Source organism: Anabas testudineus, chromosome 21 (genome assembly GCF_900324465.2).
Source record: "Anabas testudineus chromosome 21, fAnaTes1.2, whole genome shotgun sequence".
Lineage (NCBI taxonomy): Eukaryota > Metazoa > Chordata > Actinopteri > Anabantiformes > Anabantidae > Anabas > Anabas testudineus.
The window spans coordinates 10,091,400-10,112,245 of record NC_046629.1 but is presented as its reverse complement, the minus strand read 5'-3'; the positions used below and the strand labels follow the sequence as shown (position 1 = coordinate 10,112,245).

The 20,846-nt window shown below is 40.9% G+C and overlaps 2 protein-coding genes across 5 annotated transcripts in view; one reads left to right on the top strand and one right to left on the bottom strand.

The window, feature by feature from the left end:
* Positions 1–16,469, top strand: part of col4a2 (collagen, type IV, alpha 2) — a 46,511-nt gene extending 30,042 nt beyond the window's left edge. The window contains exons 5-48 of one of the 4 annotated variants that reach the window (XM_026376399.1): positions 569–703; positions 800–844; positions 948–1,064; positions 1,155–1,223; positions 1,357–1,392; positions 1,480–1,533; positions 1,676–1,711; positions 1,806–1,847; positions 2,267–2,332; positions 2,415–2,459; positions 2,553–2,600; positions 2,698–2,733; positions 2,825–2,869; positions 3,527–3,578; positions 3,774–3,887; positions 4,450–4,599; positions 4,679–4,750; positions 4,902–5,050; positions 5,139–5,211; positions 5,339–5,445; positions 5,560–5,743; positions 6,132–6,179; positions 6,451–6,525; positions 6,619–6,717; positions 6,845–7,066; positions 7,155–7,316; positions 7,412–7,582; positions 7,680–7,823; positions 7,930–8,049; positions 8,140–8,321; positions 8,783–8,846; positions 8,953–9,027; positions 9,130–9,237; positions 9,348–9,455; positions 9,551–9,622; positions 9,981–10,106; positions 10,261–10,377; positions 10,526–10,687; positions 12,695–12,793; positions 12,888–13,034; positions 13,116–13,232; positions 13,487–13,678; positions 14,654–14,940; positions 15,160–16,469. In XM_026376399.1, the coding sequence (XP_026232184.1) occupies positions 569–703; positions 800–844; positions 948–1,064; positions 1,155–1,223; positions 1,357–1,392; positions 1,480–1,533; positions 1,676–1,711; positions 1,806–1,847; positions 2,267–2,332; positions 2,415–2,459; positions 2,553–2,600; positions 2,698–2,733; positions 2,825–2,869; positions 3,527–3,578; positions 3,774–3,887; positions 4,450–4,599; positions 4,679–4,750; positions 4,902–5,050; positions 5,139–5,211; positions 5,339–5,445; positions 5,560–5,743; positions 6,132–6,179; positions 6,451–6,525; positions 6,619–6,717; positions 6,845–7,066; positions 7,155–7,316; positions 7,412–7,582; positions 7,680–7,823; positions 7,930–8,049; positions 8,140–8,321; positions 8,783–8,846; positions 8,953–9,027; positions 9,130–9,237; positions 9,348–9,455; positions 9,551–9,622; positions 9,981–10,106; positions 10,261–10,377; positions 10,526–10,687; positions 12,695–12,793; positions 12,888–13,034; positions 13,116–13,232; positions 13,487–13,678; positions 14,654–14,940; positions 15,160–15,414 (4,827 nt within the window). In that variant the 3' untranslated portion in view covers positions 15,415–16,469. The remainder of the gene's footprint in view (positions 1–568; positions 704–799; positions 845–947; positions 1,065–1,154; positions 1,224–1,356; positions 1,393–1,479; positions 1,534–1,675; positions 1,712–1,805; positions 1,848–2,266; positions 2,333–2,414; positions 2,460–2,552; positions 2,601–2,697; positions 2,734–2,824; positions 2,870–3,526; positions 3,579–3,773; positions 3,888–4,449; positions 4,600–4,678; positions 4,751–4,901; positions 5,051–5,138; positions 5,212–5,338; positions 5,446–5,559; positions 5,744–6,131; positions 6,180–6,450; positions 6,526–6,618; positions 6,718–6,844; positions 7,067–7,154; positions 7,317–7,411; positions 7,583–7,679; positions 7,824–7,929; positions 8,050–8,139; positions 8,322–8,782; positions 8,847–8,952; positions 9,028–9,129; positions 9,238–9,347; positions 9,456–9,550; positions 9,623–9,980; positions 10,107–10,260; positions 10,378–10,525; positions 10,688–12,694; positions 12,794–12,887; positions 13,035–13,115; positions 13,233–13,486; positions 13,679–14,653; positions 14,941–15,159) is intronic. The other 3 variants (XM_026376398.1, XM_026376400.1, XM_026376402.1) reach the window with 3 other exon arrangements.
* rab20 (RAB20, member RAS oncogene family) lies at positions 15,754–20,235 on the bottom strand. Its single transcript, XM_026376404.1, has 2 exons — positions 19,557–20,235; positions 15,754–17,619 (listed from the first exon to the last, which is right to left on the bottom strand). The coding sequence occupies exons 1-2, from the start codon at positions 19,744–19,746 to the stop codon at positions 17,018–17,020; spliced, it is 792 nt and encodes a 263-aa protein (XP_026232189.1). The 5' UTR covers positions 19,747–20,235; the 3' UTR covers positions 15,754–17,017.
* Positions 20,236–20,846: the final 611 nt, after the last annotated feature.

Below are 20,846 nucleotides of genomic sequence, written 5' to 3'. Positions count from 1 at the left end.
AACATGATTATATTAATTTTTTGATGTGCAAAAACTTCTCTCTGCTCTTTCTGTTCCTCTAAAAAGAGATAAAACATCCAGCGGCACTTTAAAGTGCTTCAGGTTATGCTGGTGGACATTGTCAGTGTACCGTTTGACCACTGGATGGCTGCAGAGAGTGATGAGACCTGAACAGGAGGATTTGATTTAAAAAGAGAAGCAAATGTCTCCCCCTTGTGATACATACAGAAAATGAAATAGGAAAAACTCTAGAGGAAAGATTTCGTAAACATAGTTTAGTGTCTTTGCCTCTGGGCATTGTTCTGATGCTTTGGTGGTAAACCCTTGACATCATTTGATCTATTTTCTATTCTTCTCTTCTTTTCTATTTCCATTATTTCCAACAGGTAAGTTTGTATTTATTTATTTTTATTTTTTGTAATATCCAGATATCACAATTTTTTACCCAACTCCTTAAAAATGTTTGTGACAGATTCATAACAACGACATCAAAATGTAATTGATTCTCAAAAATAACTGTAATCTAATGTGGGATCTATGTTTTTTTTTTCCACCTCCTCAATATCAGGGTCCCCCTGGACATCTTGGTCCTCAGGGTCCACAGGGCCCTCCAGGAAGACCAGGCGATCCAGGAATCCAAGGACCAAAGGGCCATAAAGGTGAACGTGGCCATGGTGGTATTATAGGCCCCAAAGGAAGCGTGGTAAAATATCCTTTTGGTTTTTTTTTTTTCCTTAAAGGTAGAAACCACAATCTTGTTCGTCCTCTTGTTTAATGTGTGATTCCTGACGCTCCACAGGGAATGACTGGCGTCCCTGGGTTTTCTGGAAGTAATGGCATTCCTGTAAGTCCGACTCTCAGACTCTGTGAAAGCAGCAGAAGCTCACCGTGTGTCGACAGATCACAGATTCTATATCTGATGTCTTAATTTATTGTTCACTCTGCAGGGCCACCCAGGGCAAGCTGGGCACAGGGGGAGACCAGGTGCAGACGGCTGTAATGGCACTCAGGGAGACTCTGGTTTACCAGGACAACTCGGCTTTAAAGGCTCACCTGGTTTTCCTGTAAATCTTACTCAAACCTGCACAGTAATTAGTAAAATACAGACTTTTTTCTTGTAAGTGACCGTTACTCTTTTTCTTTTAATCTCTCAGGGAATACCAGGCAGGAAGGGACAGAAAGGAGACTCGCTGGACGTCCGTGTGTACATGGAACGTTTTAGGGTGAGAAAGACGAACCCACACCAAACATCACTTTTGTGCTGAAAGACATCATAAATGTAAAACTACATGTATGACTGGAACAAAGTGATATAGCTGTCATTAACTTCTCAAATTTTGGAACATCTCTCCTCAGGGGGATCCAGGCCCACCAGGATTCGAAGGAATATTTGTAAGAAACATTAAATTCCTTATCTGAACTTACTTTTCCTCACTGGCGATCTTGCTCATCTACTGTAATTCATATGTTTTTTGGCAGGGGACTCGAGGGCAAATAGGGCCGCATGGTGACATGGGTTTCACAGGACCAAAGGTACATTTGTTCAAGCGTGTCTGTGTCTGTGTGTGTGTGTGTGTGTGTGTGTGTGTGTGTGTGTGTGCATTTGTTCAGTTTGCAAAGTGAAATCTCCCATATCAGAAATTGCTTATTAGGAACCTCTTTTGTCTTCTGGTAGGGTCCCCCAGGGCCTCGAGGTCCCAAAGGAAAAAAGGTAATATAATATAACATAATAATATATTCTGTGTCCAAAATATCAACCATAGAAAATAGGACCTTTATTTATGAAGCTTTGTTTTTCTGAACAGGGCGAGATGGTCAGAGTCATTAAAGGCGACAAAGGAGACAGAGTAAGTGACTGTGTGTCAAATAAAATGTTTGTCAATATAATAAAATTAATTAATGAATTTTTTTATAACTTAAGTATTTAAGGTTGCCTTGTGTTATACTTTGTACCTACACCAGCTTGTTGTAGTTGTATTTTGGTGCCTGCTGTTCTTTTCTCTCTCCTCTTTCCACTCACCCCAACCGGTCGAGGCAGATGGCCACCCACCCCGAGCCTGGTTCTGCTGGAGTTTTCTTCCTCTAAAGGGAGTTTTTCCTCTCCACTGTTGCTTAGTGCTTGCTCAAGTGGGATTCTTGGGTTTTCCATATTATTCTGTATACAGTTATATTTGTATTTGCTCCACTGTAAAGTGCCCTAGATAACTTATGTTGTGTTATTTTGCACTACACAAATTAAATTAAATTTAATTGAATTGATCCCCAGGGGGACACTGGACCACCTGGGGAGCCAGGAAAAGCCCCGCACACTGGACCAAAAGAAAAGATTCAGGTTTGTACATCAAAATTAGTCAATTATTAGAATTGATAAAGGCATACATATACCATAAAGTATTCCACTTTTATTATTTTAGGGACCTCGTGGAGAGCCAGGTCTGAAAGGAGAACGAGGAGATAACGTATGTGATGAAGAGTCATACCCACAGCTGCACAAACTAATGTTCGAACCTCACCATGTCTCTTAAACGTTTCTTCTGGTTGTTTTATTTCAGGCAGACAATAAAGGAGAAACTGGTATAACAGGATACCCTGGAGGACGGGTGAGCCCAGAAACATTTCTACACGTCAGCAACAAACTGCAACTCTTTCATCCATGCAAAAATGTTATGTTATGCTCTTTTTGGGGTGCTGTTTTAGGGTCCAACTGGTGAAAATGGAAGACCCGGGCCAAGAGTATGTTTGTGTGAAAGATGAATATTATTACTTTTATTATTATTAAAATAGGATGTCATTTCATAACTTTGTGATGCCAACTGTCTTTCAGGGGGATCGTGGTGAAAGGGGACCTAAAGGCAGAGATGGAGTAAAGGTGAGAGTGTGTAATGTAATTTAAAGTGTGATTTACTGTATGTTGAACAACCTGGAACCTCTTAAGAAACTCCTGTAGTTCCCGTTAGCACTGTTTAAATCTCTGTATTTATTGACATAGGGAAGATATAAAATTTTCCAAAGATATGTGTCAGACTGACATATTTTATAATATGAGTGTGACAGTTTTACAGTATGTCATTCTGCAAAACTGAATATGCTACTGTACTATTCAAACCCACAGAAATTTACTTAAAAGTCTAGTTAAAATACCAAAGTTTCCAAAAACTGAATTAATGAATTATATGTATGTATATATAGAGAGAGATAATGCTAACATGTAGATATTTTTAACTGATGAAATAATGTGGTCATAAAAAGGAATATTTCACATCATATTGCAATACACATTTTGTGGGTTATTGTTCTGGTGTTTTTTAGTATCTACACTACCTCTGTCTTGTCTAAACAGACCTAGTGGCCTAGAGTCAAATTCCAGCTGACTAATCAAATTCAAGCAGGTTTTGTGTCTAACCATCCGACACAAATTTGAGTGACTGAGTGGAAAACAGGACGTTCTGAGAAAACAGTTTTATTAACATTTTGGATTATATAAGATATAATCTAATATAATAATATATATAACTTTATGTTTCAGGGAGTCAGAGGTGAACCAGGAGAGCTGATTCCAACTGGATCCCCTTTAGGGGGTAAGTTAATCAGTGCCAAAAAAAGCCAATCATACACCTAAGTGTGTTAAAAATCTTCCAATTGTTACTCAAAGAAAAGGAGACTCTAATTTAGGAAGTGTCTCTCATGGGTGAAAATGTAAAGAAGGTGTTTTTTATTGTTACCTGTCGGACAGGTGCCAGTAATTGTTTTTGCTATTTTCTTGACTTGATAAGATGGTCTTCCTGGGCTCCCTGGTGAGCAGGGTCCCCAGGGAGAGAGGGGCCAAGTAGGTGATCAAGGCTTCCCTGGACCCCCAGGACGTCCTGCATCTGAATCACAGGAACAAGGTCTGTAACCTGAAGCTACTCAAAGACATCGTCAAAGACATTGGATTGTTGCGTGTTTAGATTGATTATTTTTGACTGAACTTTCTACCGTGTGAACATTCATATTTAATTTACGATACAAGTAAAGCACCAGTGTATTGGTCAGCTTTTGAAATTAGGTGACCTCTATCCTCAGATCATTAGAATGGATAATAATAATGGAAAAAAGTGGAAAAAAAACTCAGAGGAAACATCCAAATATCGCAAGATACAAATATGCAATGGATGTCAGAGTGAAATCAAAATACAAGTATTATTTCATGTGTTTAAATGTAGAGTCATATTTAGTTCTAATGTAAATGTTTTATAGCTGTAGGTTACTTTCCAAAGTGACTGTAACATACAATAAATGTTCACTCTTTAGATTGTGAAACATTGTACAATGGTCAAACCTGAGCTGCCTCAGCAAATCTTAACAAAGGAAACTCACTCTGATTCTCAATAATTGTTGAATCTATCCCTACAGTCCTTTTGATAAACTGACTGCACTTTGCTCTTTGTAATTTATTTTTGTGCTTACCAGCATTTCACTTCTTCGGGCCATTTGGTATAAATGGGGAACAGGGAGAGAAGGGCCAAAAAGGAGAACCAGGAATCCCTGCAGTCAAGGAAGGACCCCCAGGTGTCAACGGGCGCCCGGGGTTCCCAGGCTCTCCAGGACCTAAGATAATTCGTGAGTTTATTTTCTTGGTCATACGTTAAAAGATTATTTCAACATTCGTGTTTCTAAACTCTCTTGTGTGTGTTTCTAGTGGGTGAGCTTTGGAAGGGGGCTCCAGGTGGAAGAGGAAGGCCCGGCTCGGCAGGCTCTAAAGGACTTAAAGGTAGTGTAGTTGTTCTGCTCATACTAAAGATACATACTACAGAGTCACAGCCTTTACTCCACCTTTGATTTTGCGAAGGAAGGAGAATTAAGGAAGTTATTTTTTTTACATAATTAATAATGAACTACATGGCTGATCTGTGACCATTTAGGTGATCACGGAGCCTGTCAGTGCAGTACAGACTCAGAACCCGGACCTCCTGGACTTGCTGGCGATCCTGGTGATCCTGGAATGACAGGAGAGTTTGGTCAGGAGGGTGATGTAGGAGACTCAGGCCCCCAAGGAGAATCTGGATTTAGTGTAAGAAAAATATAGAGAGAGAGGAATTACTGTCATCTGTCAACGTCTGTGTTTTGTGTTCATCATACTTTTCTGTATTGATTTTTAGGGATCCCCAGGCCCCAAAGGTGTGCCAGGCCCTAAAGGCCAAAAAGGGGACACAGTGACACCCACAGAGAAAGGTGTAGTGTAATTTCGTATTATTTCAGATCAGAAAAAAACAAGAGTTCTCTCGTGTGTGCATGTTCTATGTGCTTGTGTGCTGTAGGTGAATATGGATGCGTGCCTTTGTGTTTCTAATTTTCACAGGGTATGCTGGAGATCAAGGGATTGCTGGACTAGATGGTGAGCCAGGAGCACCTGGTGCTCCAGGCCAAGAAGGTTTGCCTGGTTTCCCTGGGAATCGAGGTCTCCCAGTGAGTCATAGTCATGATGACAATAAAATATGTGCACACTGTACATGGCTTATTCTCATTGCTAATAACTTCTAAATCCTACAGTATTATGATTGTTCTTGTTCATGTTGACAGGGAGAAGGTCCCAGGGGAGATCGTGGAGACAAAGGTTTCTACGGTCTGCCTGGTACACCTGGTGCTCCTGGGCTGAGGGGGCAACCAGGTGAAGTCTTACCAGGAATTAAAGGCCAGCGGGGGTTACCTGGTGATGATGGTTTTGCAGGCTACAATGGAGTTCCAGGACCACCTGGAAGCCCAGGTGAGAGGGATTATAATATCACCATTCTTATATTCGGTATCAGAATAATGTTGCATATTTCTCCTTTAAAGCTTTATTTCTTTGCAGTGATTTTACTTGTTTTCGCCAGACTAAGTATTTCATGTTTCCCTTAAAATGCTCTCTTTAACAGTTTCATGCAAAGCGGAGAAATGAGAATGTCTTTGGATTAAAAAAGGAGGAAGCATGATGACTATATTTTGCCATTTTGTTTACATTTCTTTCTATGCCTCCTATTGTCGCCTTGATGCAGGGGCTGCATCCCTCAAACCAGCTGCAGCTGAGCTTGTTTGACATAACGCTTCTGATTTTGAATAACTCTTGTTCCAAATGCTTCTCTCTTTCATCCTTTCTCATTTGCAACTGAAAGGTGGCTGTATTCCAGCAGGAGATGGAGGACAGGTGGATGTTACAGGTAGCTGGTATAATAAGGTTTTGACCTTATTGCTCCTTTATAACATCTGTGTTATGCTTTGCTTTTGAATTGACTTTTTTGCATGTTGATTTTTTTTAATTGTTCACAGTTTGAGATTGAGTGTATTGAGAGACAAGCTAATGTAATGATAATGTCATGTTTTGAAAATCAGTCCACGCAGGGCAGCAGACAAAATCACAACAAAATACTCATTGATTTTACATATAACCACGATGTTTCCCTAAAGACTGTGTTTCTGTTGTTTCCTTGCCAGGTGATTGCAGTCTTATTCCAGGACCTCCTGGGCTGCCTGGCCTTCCTGGCCTAAGTGGATTATCGGGTTTCCCAGGTAAAAAACTGTTTTATGGTTTTATGTTGCGTGCAGGGTAACAGCTTTGAGCAGTTTTTTATGCAATAAAAATGTAATTATTCGAACCAACAGGTCCTCAAGGCCAAAAGGGGATACGCGGTCTACCTGGAATACAAGGAGACAAAGGAGAAACTGGAGATCAGGGTGCAGGTGGCCTTCCTGGACCACCAGGTAAGAAGTGACAAGAAAACACTCACTGCTGAGATATAATATTTAGGATGTATTATATATTTGAATTTTGTCTTTAGACCAGATCAGTTTTCATTTACTAACCTTTATGGTCGTCTTTCAATTCAAGGTTTTCCTGGCCCACGTGGAGACTTGGGAATTCCTGGCAGCAAAGGTTCAGTAGGACACCCTGGTTTTCCTGGTGTTTCTGGTCGGCACGGGGCACAAGGTGACAAGGGTAGTCACGGAGAAATCTTGGGAGCATCACCTGGACCCCCCGGTGACCAAGGGCCACCTGGGGTTCAAGGGAGTAAAGGGCAGACTGGTGATGAAGGACAGGAAGGCATTTCAGGTGAGCCATGTTCTCCCTTTGTCGACTACTGTACTTACATTCAAACGTAGTTAAGCTTTGTGTTGTTGTTATTCATTGTTTTTACCAGGAATGGCTGGCATGCCCGGTATGATTGGCACCAAGGGGGAGAGAGGCCCTGCAGGCCTGCAGGGGGAGGAGGGGAGGGTTGGGCCAGCGGGCAAGCATGGCTTCCCTGGTGACCCTGGGAGTGCAGGTCCACCTGGGCCACGTGGTGTCATTGGTCAGCCAGGTAGGCAAACATTCACAATGAGAAACACCGTCAATGAGTGTCCTTGGCAATTTCTGACATCCCTTTTCCTTGTGCGACATCATCCTGCTCATCAGGTTTCACTGGAGAGAGGGGAACAGAAGGAGACCCAGGTCCTCCTGGTCCAATTGGATTAAAAGGGATCCCAGGGGAGTATGGTGATGCTGGTGTCATTGGAGATTATGGCCAAACAGGGGAGCTAGGACAGTCAGGCAGCGATGGACATTCAGGACTTTCAGGAATGAAGGGTTTGTTCCTCGGATTTTTAATTTGATATTAAATCTGTCCTCTAACCACAATTCAAGCTGTTTTTGTCTTAATTGTTTATTTCCTTCTCTTTTCCAGGGTACAAAGGATCCTCTGGCTTGTCAGGGTTTCAGGGGATGGAGGGTGCACCAGGGGTGAAGGGCTTCAGTGGTCTGAAAGGAGAATCTGGAGTGCCAGGCCAAGTTGGCCTAAAGGGATTGTCGGGTCGAAGTGGAGAGAAAGGTGAGGCTGGTGTTTTATTAAATGTTTGAGATCTCAGTGGTTTATTATTCTGATGAGAATACCACATAAGGTTTTTATCCTCCTCTCCCCCACCATTGTGCGTTAGGTGATCGTGGTCTGATGGGACAACAAGGGATAAAACCTGATATGCCTCACGGGAAGAAAATTAAGGGCGTCAAGGGTGAGAAAGGACATGATGGAAGTCAGGGTTTCACCGGGGAAAGAGGTTAGTTATTGCAGTTATTATATAATTCCTACCCTCTCATCTCCTCTGACATCTCATGGCTCACTTCCTCATATTTTACACTTTCACCAGGTTCTAAGGGTTCACTCGGTGACCCGGGCCAGGATGGAGCTCATGGTCATCCTGGGAAACCCAGCAGTGACAAAGGTTACCAAGGAGATCCAGGTGCACAGGGGCTGCCTGGGATTAAAGGAATGCCAGGCTTAACTGGAAACCGAGGAATTACTGGTTTTCAGGGAATGACTGGGGACAAGGTGAGCAGAGCCATACTGTTGGTCAGTAGACATCCATGATAACTGTTATGGCTTAAAGAGACACTTCAGAAGCACCAACGTTAAATTTGTAGTGATGAACCCACAGAGAATTATCACCCATCTCTTCAGTTCTCCACAGCTCTCACAATGTTCATGTTACTGTGCATCTAATAGATTAATAGATTTGTCAAAAGAGCATGGCATGACAAGGTTCTGTTTACAGCTTGTTTTGAATGTTCCCAAATAGCCACAACAGTTATTGCAGGCTTGAATTGTTAAAAAAAAAAGCCTGCATTACAGTATAGAGGTATCAAAATAAAATCAATGTGTGTTTAACAATTAAAGATAAAGATGCTGAATTTGGAACTTGGAACTATCAGTCAATAAAATCCATGCTAGCTATGGCCTACAAGACTGACTCTTAATGTCTGTTTGTTAATTGCTCATCTGTTACTTTTCAGGGAACTAAAGGAAGTGCTGGTGCCTATGGGGCATCAGGAGAGAAAGGAAAGAAGGGAATCAAAGGTAAAACTTCACATTTTACCTCCCAGCAGGTGAAGATGTAAAGGCTAATTTTGAAGTCATCATGTCATCATTTTAGCTTTTAGTAAATTTTAGAATAATATTACAGGTGATAAAGGCCTTCGCATAGACCTGCCAGGGGTTACTGGATTGAGAGGAGAAGATGGTTTCCAAGGAGAGCCAGGTACATTCTCACACAGCTTTTACCCTCTTCTGTTGATCAGCACCAGCTATTATTTAATGGATCATACCTGACAGATATGAAATGTTTGACTTCCACTTACAGGACAGAAAGGAGTAACTGGAGCGACTGGAGACAGGGGTGTACCAGGTTTTGATGGTATTGCCGGGAAAAAAGGAGAGTCAGGCATTCCAGGAACATTTGGATATCCAGGTAAGACACTACCAATAGTTTCCTTATTAAGCCATTTTAATGTTATCTTTATTTAAATGTACACTATAGCAGATTTATATTACAGTTGTTGTGCACATTTCTGTCTTTAGGTTCAGATGGACAAACAGGATTTCCTGGTAACCAAGGTCAAAAAGGCTTTCCTGGAACTCCTGGAACAAAAGGACACCCGGGTTTACCTGGCTTCTTGGGAAATAAAGGTAACAAGAGTAGACCAGTGGCCTCTATTTCTTTCTATTTAAACTGCATATTTGTCTACAGTATTCCACCATCTGATCTATGCAAATGTGTGCAGGTTTCCCTGGCCTGAAGGGTCTTTATGGTTTACATGGACTAAAAGGACAAAAGGGTATCCCAGGAATACCAGGTATTCAACCAGATTTTAAAAAATGAATTGAAACAATATCTGTGTTTACTACTAAACTAATAAATACAAGTTCATATTTGATCTTTAGGTTCTTACAAGAATCTGAAAATGTTTTTTCATAATCCGCTTCTAACTAGAGATAATAAATACAGTTTTGAGTGTGAACTGTAAATAATACCTAAATATGTCTAACTTGAGTGCTACTTATTCATTTATTCAGTCATTTTAACTAGTGTTACAGAGAAAAACTAATTTGAATGACGAAACATTTTTCATGAATTGGGTACAGTCAAACAAAGTGTATTTCTGAATTAGTCACTACATCCATTCAGGTGTCTTCTGCTGCTATTATCATCAGGTGTGGATACCTTTGGGCCAACTGGGGAAACAGGAGTCAAAGGAGAAAAGGGAGACAGTGGTGACCCCAACAACCAACCAGGTTTTCCAGGCACAGTGGGCTTGAAAGGCTTACAGGGACCCCAAGGTTAATCACTATTCTTTAGTATTAACAGGGCCCCAGGTAGACCAGACGTCTACTCTACCTGACGCCTCAACGACTAAACTAAAGCAACATTTTGTCCATTTTCTAAAGTGGTTCAACTACTCTGAGATTTGAACCCTGTGTTTGATTTGTTCAGGTGAATATGGTCAACCTGGGCCAGCAGGATTCCGTGGCCCCACAGGACCTGATGGGACCCCCGACAGACCAGGACCCAGTGGGGAACCTGGCTTTAGGGGACCTAAAGGATATCCGGGTGAGAACACAAGATTTTATGTAGATTCATATTGTTAATTTAAGACCAGCTTTGTTTTTGACATTTGAATTTTCCTGATTTGGGATAACTTGATCTTTCTATTTATTTTAAGTATATTTCTGAACAGAAAATGTTTTTTTTTCTGCAGGTTTCCCTGGACTCAGAGGAATTCCAGGTGTGGCTTCTCCCCCGGGGGAAAAAGGGGTACCAGGAATAGGCGGTTTTCCTGGAACCGCTGGTAGGAAAGGATTTAAAGGAGACCAAGGTCCATTTGGATCCAGGGGGCCTGATGGTATTTCTGGAAAGAAAGGTATGATTAAAATATTAAGGATTTTACCAGAATCTAATGGTAAAATGACTAAAATTATAACGCTGCAGCAGGTCTTAATGCAAAGGCATCCAATGTCAGGTCATACAGTAGATGCCATACATCTTCTTTGACATTTATAATTAGAATTAATTATCTATACAGAATATATTAAGATGCACTTTCTTGTACTAAATTATTTGGCACTAACAACATCACACTATCATTTTTTTGTATGTATCACTTCATTTAACAGGGGACATACAGTGCATCCAGAAAGACTTCACAGCACTTAACTTTTACTTTGTTACAACCTTATTCCATAATGGATTAAATATATTATTTTCCTCAGAAATTCTACCAAAAATTACCCATAATATCAGAGTGAAATAAATATTTTTGAAATTTTGGAAAACAAAAAATGAATAAAAATCACATGTAGGAAAAACTCCCTTTAGAGGAAGAAAAACTCCAGCAGAACCAGGCCCAGGGTGGGTGGCCATCTGCCTGGACCAGTTAGATTGAGTGGCAAAAGGAGAGAGAAAAGAACAGAAGGCTTCAAAAACAACAACAACAATCAGGAAAAGCACTGGGCAGGTCAGTAGGGCCAGTAACTGCAGTACTGATCATCCTTGAGATGTTTCTACAACATATTTGGAGTTCACCTGTGGGAAATTCAGTTGACAGGATTGTATTGAGGCACACATCTGGGAAAAGGGTACAGAAAAAGTGCTACAGCATTAAAGAGCCTAATGATGGAATGAAGAAGTTTGGAACCATCTCTTCTTAGAAGAAGCCTTTAATTGTCATATGTCACAATGAAATTGGTCCTCTGCACTTAACCCATCCCTCTGGGGGGAGCAGTTGGCAGCTACATACAGTGCCCAGGGAGCTAGCATGGAGTGTGTTGCTCAGGGACACACCTGGTGTCTGTGATGGGGGTTTGAACCCAGAACTTTCTGTATCTAAGGCCAATGATCTACCCATTGATAATGGGTAATGATTGTTAATTCTTTGGTCTAAATGCCAAGTGTTACTTCAGGAAGAACCCACGCACCACTCAGCACCTGGCCAATACCATTCCTACAGTGAAGCATGGTGGTGGCAGGATCATGCTGTGGGAAGGTTTTTCAGTGGAAGGAACTGAGAAATTAGTCAGGATCTAGGGAAAGATGAATGCAGCATGTACAGAGAAATACTTGATGGAAACCTGTTCCAGAGTGCTCTGGACCAAAGATCGTTCATCTTCGACGGTTCATCTTCACAACAACCCTAAGCATGCAGCCAAGATGACAAAGCAGTGGCTATGGGACAACTCCATGAATGTCCTTGAGTGCCCCAGCCAGAGCCCAGACTGGAACCTGATTGAACATTTCTGGCAAGATCTGAAAAATGACTCTGCCCCGATGCTCCCCATCCAACCTGATGGAGCTTGAGAAGAAGAATGGAAGAAACTGCCCAAAATTAGCTGTGCCAAGCTTGTAGCATCATACTCTCATTGTAATTGGTGTTAAAGGTGCTTCAACAAAGTATTGATCAAAGGCTGTGAATACTTGTATGTGTCATTTTTTCATTTTTGTTATTTTTAATACATTTTCAAAAATTTCAAAAGGAAAATTTCACTTTGACATTAAGGGGTATTATTTGTAGAATTTTTGTGGAAATAATGAATTTAATCCATTGTAGAATAAGGCTGTAACATAACAATATGTAGAAAAAGTCAAGTTCTGTGAAAACCTGCTGGATGCACTGTATTATGTACTTCAGTACAAACCCTCACATAATAAATACACTCTAAAATAAACAGATAATTGTCGACTTGATTTACAAATGAATATTCATATGCTGAAATATTAAAAAATAAAATAGCACAAATAATTGCAAATAAGACAACATATGCAGTGTATATAGTAACTGTACATACAGTCAATCAAAGTATGTTACTGTTTTATAATATCAACATCACCTGTTACCATTTAGACACAGTCTTAAAATGCTTTCTTCTTGCAGGAATAAAAGGAGAGCAAGGAATGATGGGATTTCCTGGTCTGATCGGTGAGAAGGGAGACAGAGGTCCTGTTGGTCTAAAAGGAAACACTGGACCCACAGGTAAAATGCGCTCTCATAATATACTGTAGATACTGCTGTATTACGTGTATGTGCCTTTTTGTTTTGGTCATCACATGATCCGTTCCTGCTGCAGGAGTTCGTGGTCTCCAAGGCAACCAAGGAACTCGTCCTATTCCAATCAGCCTTCCAGGAGAACCAGGCCCCCCAGGCCCACAGGGTATAATAGGACCACAAGGGGTCAGAGGGGAACCTGGACCACATGGTCCTCCTGGGGATTCAGGTTAGTTATTGTGAGAATACATTTATGGCTGGACACCACTATGTGAAACGCTTTACTCACCAATGTCTGGTTGCTCTATAGGTTTCATAGGACCCAGTGGGCAAAAGGGCATGCCTGGGATTGGTGGTACACCAGGTACACCTGGATTCCGTGGTGAGGGTGGATATAGGGGCCACCCTGGTTTGCAAGGAATGGCAGGTGCGTCTGACCCCTTAAGGCAATTCGGGATTGGTTTAATAATCCTGGATTAAAGGATTTAAAGTAGGTGGAGAGTTAAGCGGGAATCCAGTGATTAAGAGGTTTTTTGATATTACTGTATAAACGCCTTTCACAGGCAGTTATGATGAGTTCTCTCAGATCTTTAAATTTATAGATCTGTGAGTCAGAAAGAATATCAACGAGTATATACAGTGTGCATGTATACGTGTTCTGAACTCCTTATTCCTCAACAGGTCACCGTGGGAATCCTGGGACCCCTGGTTTACCTGGTATGCCTGGCCGCAGTGTCAGTGTGGGTTACTTGCTGGTGAAACACAGTCAATCAGAACAGAAGCCCATGTGTCCTGTGGGCATGTCTAAACTGTGGGACGGCTACAGTCTGCTGTACTTCGAGGGCCAGGAAAAGGCCCACAACCAGGATCTCGGTAAATTAACATGAACAATAAAATTGTTCCACAGAGTAATTCAGTATCTACCATTTCAAAATTCTGTGAGGTACAAAAGGGTTTTGTTACAGTGATAATACCAATCAGAGTATTGTGTAGACACAGATGTGAGTTTGTTACAGTACAGTCCTGTCAGAAGACACTGATTGATCTGATGTGAATCTTTCTGATTCAATGAAAGAAAAATATTCCAAAGAGGTCAGGCTCATCAGATCTTACTGCTGATAGTGTCCTTTATAATATTCACATTTCAAGTAGAGCTACAGTGACATGTCGGGGTGAGAAATGGTGACTAGAAAGAAACGGGATGATAATCGATGAGATAAACAGGCAGACTTGTTTTTCATGAAACTATCTCTTGGGCCCTGAGGCTGTGTTGATGTAACTGTGCATCCAGTTTTTAACACTGACTTTGCATCAGGCTAACTGGATTTATCTTGGAAATGAATCAATTGCACTATAAATAAAAGGCAGACTCCAGCTAAAAGATATATTCCCGTTTGTATGTTCTGTTTAAACGTGAATTAACATTCTAAAAGTAGAAAATGATTCAGGCTTTATGTGTTTTCCACTAGATGTCAGTGCTGCTGATGCAATAAAACTATACAAATGAGAAAAATGCATTTGACTTTCCAAAAGATTCATCCAAAACAGTAGCTTCTTTGTCCTTTGGGCACATAGTTGGGACTCATTTTCAGAAGATAAAATGCTTTCAGTTTTGAACCTCAAAGTGAATGTTTTACAGTAGAAAACACTATTGTGTTATACATCATGTGTATCAAGTTCAAACTCTTGGTAAAAGTTCTTCTTCTCATGCTTTTAATGTGTTTATTTATTGTACTGTAAGGACTGTTTTTCAGTACATAAAATTGCATTTACCTATGTAATGTGATATATCAGTTAACTTGCCTTTTCTGTTTGCCAAGTATAATTTGCCTGTTTGTCCTTTTTCAGGTTTGGCCGGCTCCTGCCTCCCAAAATTCAGCACCATGCCCTTCCTGTACTGCAATCCTGGAGACATTTGTTACTATGCCAGCAGAAATGACAAGTCCTACTGGTTGTCAACAACTGCTCCTCTTCCTATGATGCATGTAGAAGAGGAAGCTATCAAACCGTACATCAGCCGCTGCTCAGTGTGTGAAGCTCCATCAGTTGCCATAGCAATCCACAGCCAGGACATCACCATACCACAGTGCCCTGCGGGATGGCGCAGCCTGTGGATCGGTTACTCCTTCCTCATGGTGCGTTCTTCAGACAAACGTTTCTATGTAAAAATTCCTTGTCATCAAATCAAAGATTCTTTGTAATGTGAAGGATGTTTATACAACCTTGATAAAACTACCATAACAATGAAACAGTACTAGATAAGACTTGACTCACAGAGATAGCACTCTTGTCTGTGCAGTATAATTAAATTTTGCCCTGTCTCATTTTTTGCCCTCTCACCTTTGTCTCTACAGCATACAGCAGCAGGAGATGAAGGCGGAGGACAGTCCCTGTCATCGCCTGGCTCCTGCCTGGAGGATTTCCGTACAACGCCATTCATTGAGTGTAATGGGGCCAAAGGCACATGCCACTACTTTGCTAACAAGTACAGTTTCTGGCTAACCTCCGTAGATCAGTCATTCCACACTGAGCCATCGCCAGAGACTCTCAAAGCAGGTCAGCTTTTGTCACGCATCAGCCGCTGCCAGGTCTGCATGAAGAACTTATAAAAGATGCTGCGGCAACGCTGACAGAAAGAGGACCTATTGACAGTGGTCTAGTATTGTCTCTCGATCCTGAAATACTGACTTATATCAGTGTAAATGAGAAGCTTTCTCTCTAAAGCCACAGAGCTCAGAAATCTAATGACTGTTTGATGCCTCGAGCTTTGACTGAAATGCCCCACTGTAAATGAAACAGCATTGGGGGCACAGTATTTTATATTAAATGTGGATTGGTGCTTTCTGTTTAACTTATTACCTCAGCTACTGACACATTGTTAACAGATCAGAGACCATATACTACAGCTGAACCAAAGATGCCTGTGTGTATGCACTGCTTCATTTTATCTAGATGTTTGTTTTTTTTCTTTATCTTTAGGATCTTCAGCCGACCATAAAGACACTAACACTGTTTCTCAGCTTATTGAAGAATGTCATTATCCTTATCATGCTTTTATGCCACTACTCTAAACCTATTTTAAAAGTGCAACAGTCTTATCAAGCTGTTAAACCGTCTTATACGTTCATCAGGTATTGTCTTTAACTCTTTATTTTTTATGCAAACATATGTTCACACGATGCACTGATTCTTTGTAATAACACCAGCTGACTGAACTTGATCCCTTTCCCTAAAGGTTTAAATATATTTTATCTAAAACTACTCATGTAACACCTAATGCCTTTTACAAATCTAATAATAATTGAACTGCCCCAGTCAACCAGCAGCACAGAATGTAAACAGCCTAGATCAAAGGTCTGACTCTAGCAAATCCTTGCTGTGGTCACTGATCGTGGGTTAGATTACAGTATATTACACAATTTAGAAAGTAGGTCAAATGTTCTGAATCACCTAGAAAGATACAATCTGATTAGACCAGAATATTCTGACAAGATTTGTTTTAATCGACATGTAATTATGGTAATTTCATAAAATAACTGAATTGGATTGTAAAGATTGAATGTTTTTTGTAAAACTGTGTCATTTTTGTGTTGAGCCTATTCTGACAAGTCAGACAAACTACAAAATAAAATTCTTTATTATGACTTTGCACTTAAAAATTCAACAGGGGTATTTTACTATTTACAATCACTGAAAGTTTCCAAAAGTGCCACTAAAATATGAAGATCAGTATCAACGCAAGTAACAAAACATTAAAGTAAATGAAAAGAAGTGTGATTTACCAAAGCCTTATCACGTGCCACCCAACGAACAATTAGTGGTGTTTAATTAGAGAAAACATTTAGCAAATAACAAATAGCAGTGATTGACTTCTTATGTGTATTATTCACCCACAAACACATCTTTGGGATACAAGTGCAAATTCAGTCTTTTAGGTAGAAAGTTTCAAAAGCACAGAGCTAGAACTTTCCCTTCCTTACACAAAATACGCTTCTGAACTCTACTTGATTTTCAGACCAGCTCCACAGCACCAGGAATGTGTGTGTGTTCATAAGAGGTCTTTACTGATCTGAGGTCTCAGTCAGGCTAAATGTAGTAGTACCATCACAGTATGTATTTGGTGGTCAGAGCCACCTACTGAGTGTTCTTTTGTTAAAAAAAACGAGACTCGGGAGATCCGTTTGCAGCCTTTCTGCTGCTCTTTGGCCGATTCTAGCAGCAGGTAGATCTGGCCCGTTTGCCGCTACCCCCCCTGCAGTCCTCCAGGTCAACTGTAGGAGATGCCTTGTTCTCATTTCTCTTTCTCAAGATAGAAGGCAGCACCAGATCAAATAATGTCTCAAACAAAGTGTCCACGTTATAACCTGTCTTGGCACTTGTCTCAAAGCACATTTTATCTGCAGGCAGACTGTCCTTTTCCTCCAAGCCCTTATAGCGTAGTATTCTCCCGTAGAGAGCCATTGCATCTTCATGTGTAACCTGTTTGTGTAGGATCATACCAGAGAGAGATGCAGGGGAGGCTGGGGGTGTCGGCCAAGCAGACAACACTTGTGGTTCTGTCCTGTCCTCCTCACGTTCGGTTTGGTCCTCAAGCACTGCATCGGTGTCCTGGGACATCTGGGCTTTAGGGTCTGTGAGATCGGCCTTGTTGCCCACTACAGCATAAATGCAGTCATGGTTAGAAGTATCAGTGAGCGACAGGAAGCGCTCTTCAAGTTCAACTAGACTCTGCCAATTGGTGACGTCGTAAGTGAGGATGACAGCGGCTGCACCCCGACAATACATGGAGCCCAACCCGTGGAACTGCTCCCGACCTAAAGAGAGAGATGGAGGTCAGTGTCTCTGGTGCAGATGGAAACCAGGTCAGCTTGAAACCATACAGCTGGACTGGTATGAAAAGCTTTGCAGAAAGACACAGAGCACAGGCAGATATTGCGCAAGACGTTCAGCAGTTTGAAAACAGAAACGACCTTTGTTGTTGAAATATGCAGGATCCCTGAGAGAGCACTTTGTGTTTGAATACTTCACCGGGGTGCATCTCTTTGTTGCCAGCTTGCTTAAAAATTCAGTCTCACACAAGAGCTTGGCAACGATTCTCAGTTATAACGTTTAAATTTAACAAACTGGTAAACAAGTGTATGTACAAGGTTTACGAATAAAACAAACAATCCATTTAATTAGAGTAAGGTGTTCCTAATGTGTTTCTGCCCCGTCATTTAGGTAAACAGGGTGGAATTCCACCCTGTTTACCTAAACCACCTACTATGACCTCAATAATAAACAGTAGCAGCAGTAGTATAGTAGCATTATCACCTTTTGGCCAGTAAGTAAAACTGAAAAATTAAAACCTTGTAAAAGTAGAATTCATAGCAGAGCTGCTGTGTTGGATTACATTAGATTGTACAGGTGTACGTAATAAAGACAATGTATATTGAAGATTTTTCTTTTTATATTCTATTAGTTGAATTGAAAGAAAAGAAAGCAAAAAAAACTCTAACTACGTCATCACAGTGCTTCTGGAAAGTACAACTGCATGTAAGTTTGGAAAAGACAGGTTAAAGCATGAGGACTCACGTCTTCCTGTCATACCCTATCATGTGACCATTAGGAGGAACAGGGTAGGCAGCTTATGAGCCTGCATGGGGCTTTAACGCTAAACTGAAATAAGGGTTTTATCAGTGGGAAAATAAGTAACGAGCTGCCTCGTTCGGTGTGCTGACTTAAACATGACAGATTTTAGTACAATCGTTATACGTGCCACTTTCCCACAGTAGCCTATGCTGATAGGTTTGTAACAGTTGACTTGACGTGACTCACTGCTGATCTGACATTTCTCCACCACAGTGAATAAAAAAAAACAGCAGCATCCTGTCAGAGGTCATGGAGTTAGGGAACAGCAAGCAGGAAATGGCTTACTAACGACACAGTTGGACTTTCCTTATCACTGTGGTATACCCAACTGTGCTTTCGTGAAGGTTTCCTGTAATTGATATTTACACAAGACTGAAATGTACTGAAATAATTTGATTATTCAAACAGCTTTGTGCAGAGAAAAAGAATCCTCGAGGCTACAAGTTACAACATTTTGGGTTATTATTAGTGACAGAAGTTGTAGAAAAGTTGTAAATAACACACTGAGCACAGAGCAGCATGTAGTGTGTTACAAATGGTTTAACTGCTAATTAAAAATCTACCACTTAAACTTAATTAACGAACCAGTCTGAATAAATATGATAATTAGGTCTGTGAGTGCTTTCTACAGTAAAAACTGTCACAGCACAGCAACATTCAGAGCCTCAAGCATTAAGAGTTATATAGTGAGTAACACAACTTAAAATGCTCCCAAGTAAACAAACTGTTCCTGATAGGAAATATGTTATTGATGTTATTGGTTATGATCAATAGATTGATCACATATTGTTAGAAAGAGGCCTGACTTCACGTGGTTAATACAATTTAGCAGCTTGAAGGATCCTAGTGTTATTTTAAAACTGTGTGAATGTGTAGAGATTATCCCCCAGACTACTGGATTAGTCTGTCGGGTTATTTTTTTTTTATCCTATTTCGACCTGACAACTTTTCAAACAGACTTTTAACACGTGTTACTGTTAGAAACTGAGAAGAGGTGGGCTGTCATAAAACAACACGTGATTGTCTCGGGTGGGATCACGCGTTATCAGGTAAACAGTGAGTTAATACTGTAACAGGAGGAATGAGACTCGATGAGAGGTTAGAATAAACAAAGTATTACCAGCCGTGTCCCAGATGGAGATATGGTAATTTCCCCACTGCTTGAGGAAAAACGCCCCTCCGACGGTGCTGATGGTGTCTTTGAACTTCCTCTCCGTGTACCTGTGGAGCAGCGACGTCTTCCCCACGTTCATGTCCCCCAGGAGCACCACCTTGACGTCGGGCTTCTTCATCTTCGACACCTCGGGCATGATGCTGCTCGATGAGGTCGTGGTCGTGCTTAAACTGTCTAGTGCGTAGAAACGGTCTCAGACTGGAAACAGAGTCCTCCGACAGACGTCATCGTACGAACGAAGGTTAACTTCGGGCGACCTGACTCTCCATCGTTTGAGCTTCTTCCAATCTGCTGCAAGAATGTAAACTTCAGAAAGTAGCTGAGGTGAAACAGGAAGTAGGGAAGGAGCTAAACAGCGCAGTGGAGCAGCTCTACCCCAAAGCTGTGTCTGTCAGGAGCTTCTACTGACGGGCCCACAACAGCCTCTAGAAAGTGTTGGTGTTCTTTAAAAGGCTCTGTTGCATGTTGTCTATTTTTGCATGGGCTGTCTGTTACTGGGAAGCACTCTGTGACATCTGTTCCACTGGCAGACTGTAAAAACGAGAAATAATACAATTTGATAGAAAAGAAATCAGACACGAGCTATGTGCATATGAGACTGAGAAAATAATTAAAAAAAAACGTTGTTTTCAAATGTGACCAGAAGCATAAATCATATTGTGTCATATCACTTTATTACTGTTGCACAACGAGATTCTGAAAATAGACAAAATACAACAAAATGCAGAAAAGGTGGAAATATTTCAGTTTTTATCTGGGCTATCTGGATGCTGTATTTGTTTACTGTTTTTGCAGTATATATGTTGTTTTCTTGAGTTTCAGTGTAGCTGATTTCCTTATTTTAAATTCTTAACACAATTTCTTTCAAATAACAGTGAGTCAGTACGTTTATTTATTTATTTAGAGAGGGGACGCCACAAGAGACCCAAAGTGCTTCACAATAAAAAATATACTTCAGTTAAAGCAGAGCGAGATGTAGTTTACAAAGCTAGGTAAATAGATTTTAAAACAAAAACATGACAGCTGGGGTGCAGTCTCGTTTAATGAGCCCGACAGACACAACTCAGGGTAAAATAACCCCATATTCACTGTTTGGCATTCAGGGACCACCGTAGATTTCAGCCCCAATAAAGTTGTACTCCTGTACTCCTGCACTTTCACTAGTTTAAGGAAACATGTGATTTAAAAGCTGACAACAACAAAAGGAAGAACTGGCAAAGATAGTTGTTGATTTTA

Coding starts and splice junctions, on each gene's coding strand:
- rab20 (XM_026376404.1), bottom strand. CDS start 19,746: ATGCCCGAGGTGTCGAAGATGAAGAAGCCCGACGTCAAGGTGGTGCTC. Junction 17,620..19,556: donor CTCCATCTGGGACACGGCTG/GTAATACTTTGT, acceptor CTCTCTCTTTAG/GTCGGGAGCAGTTCCACGGG.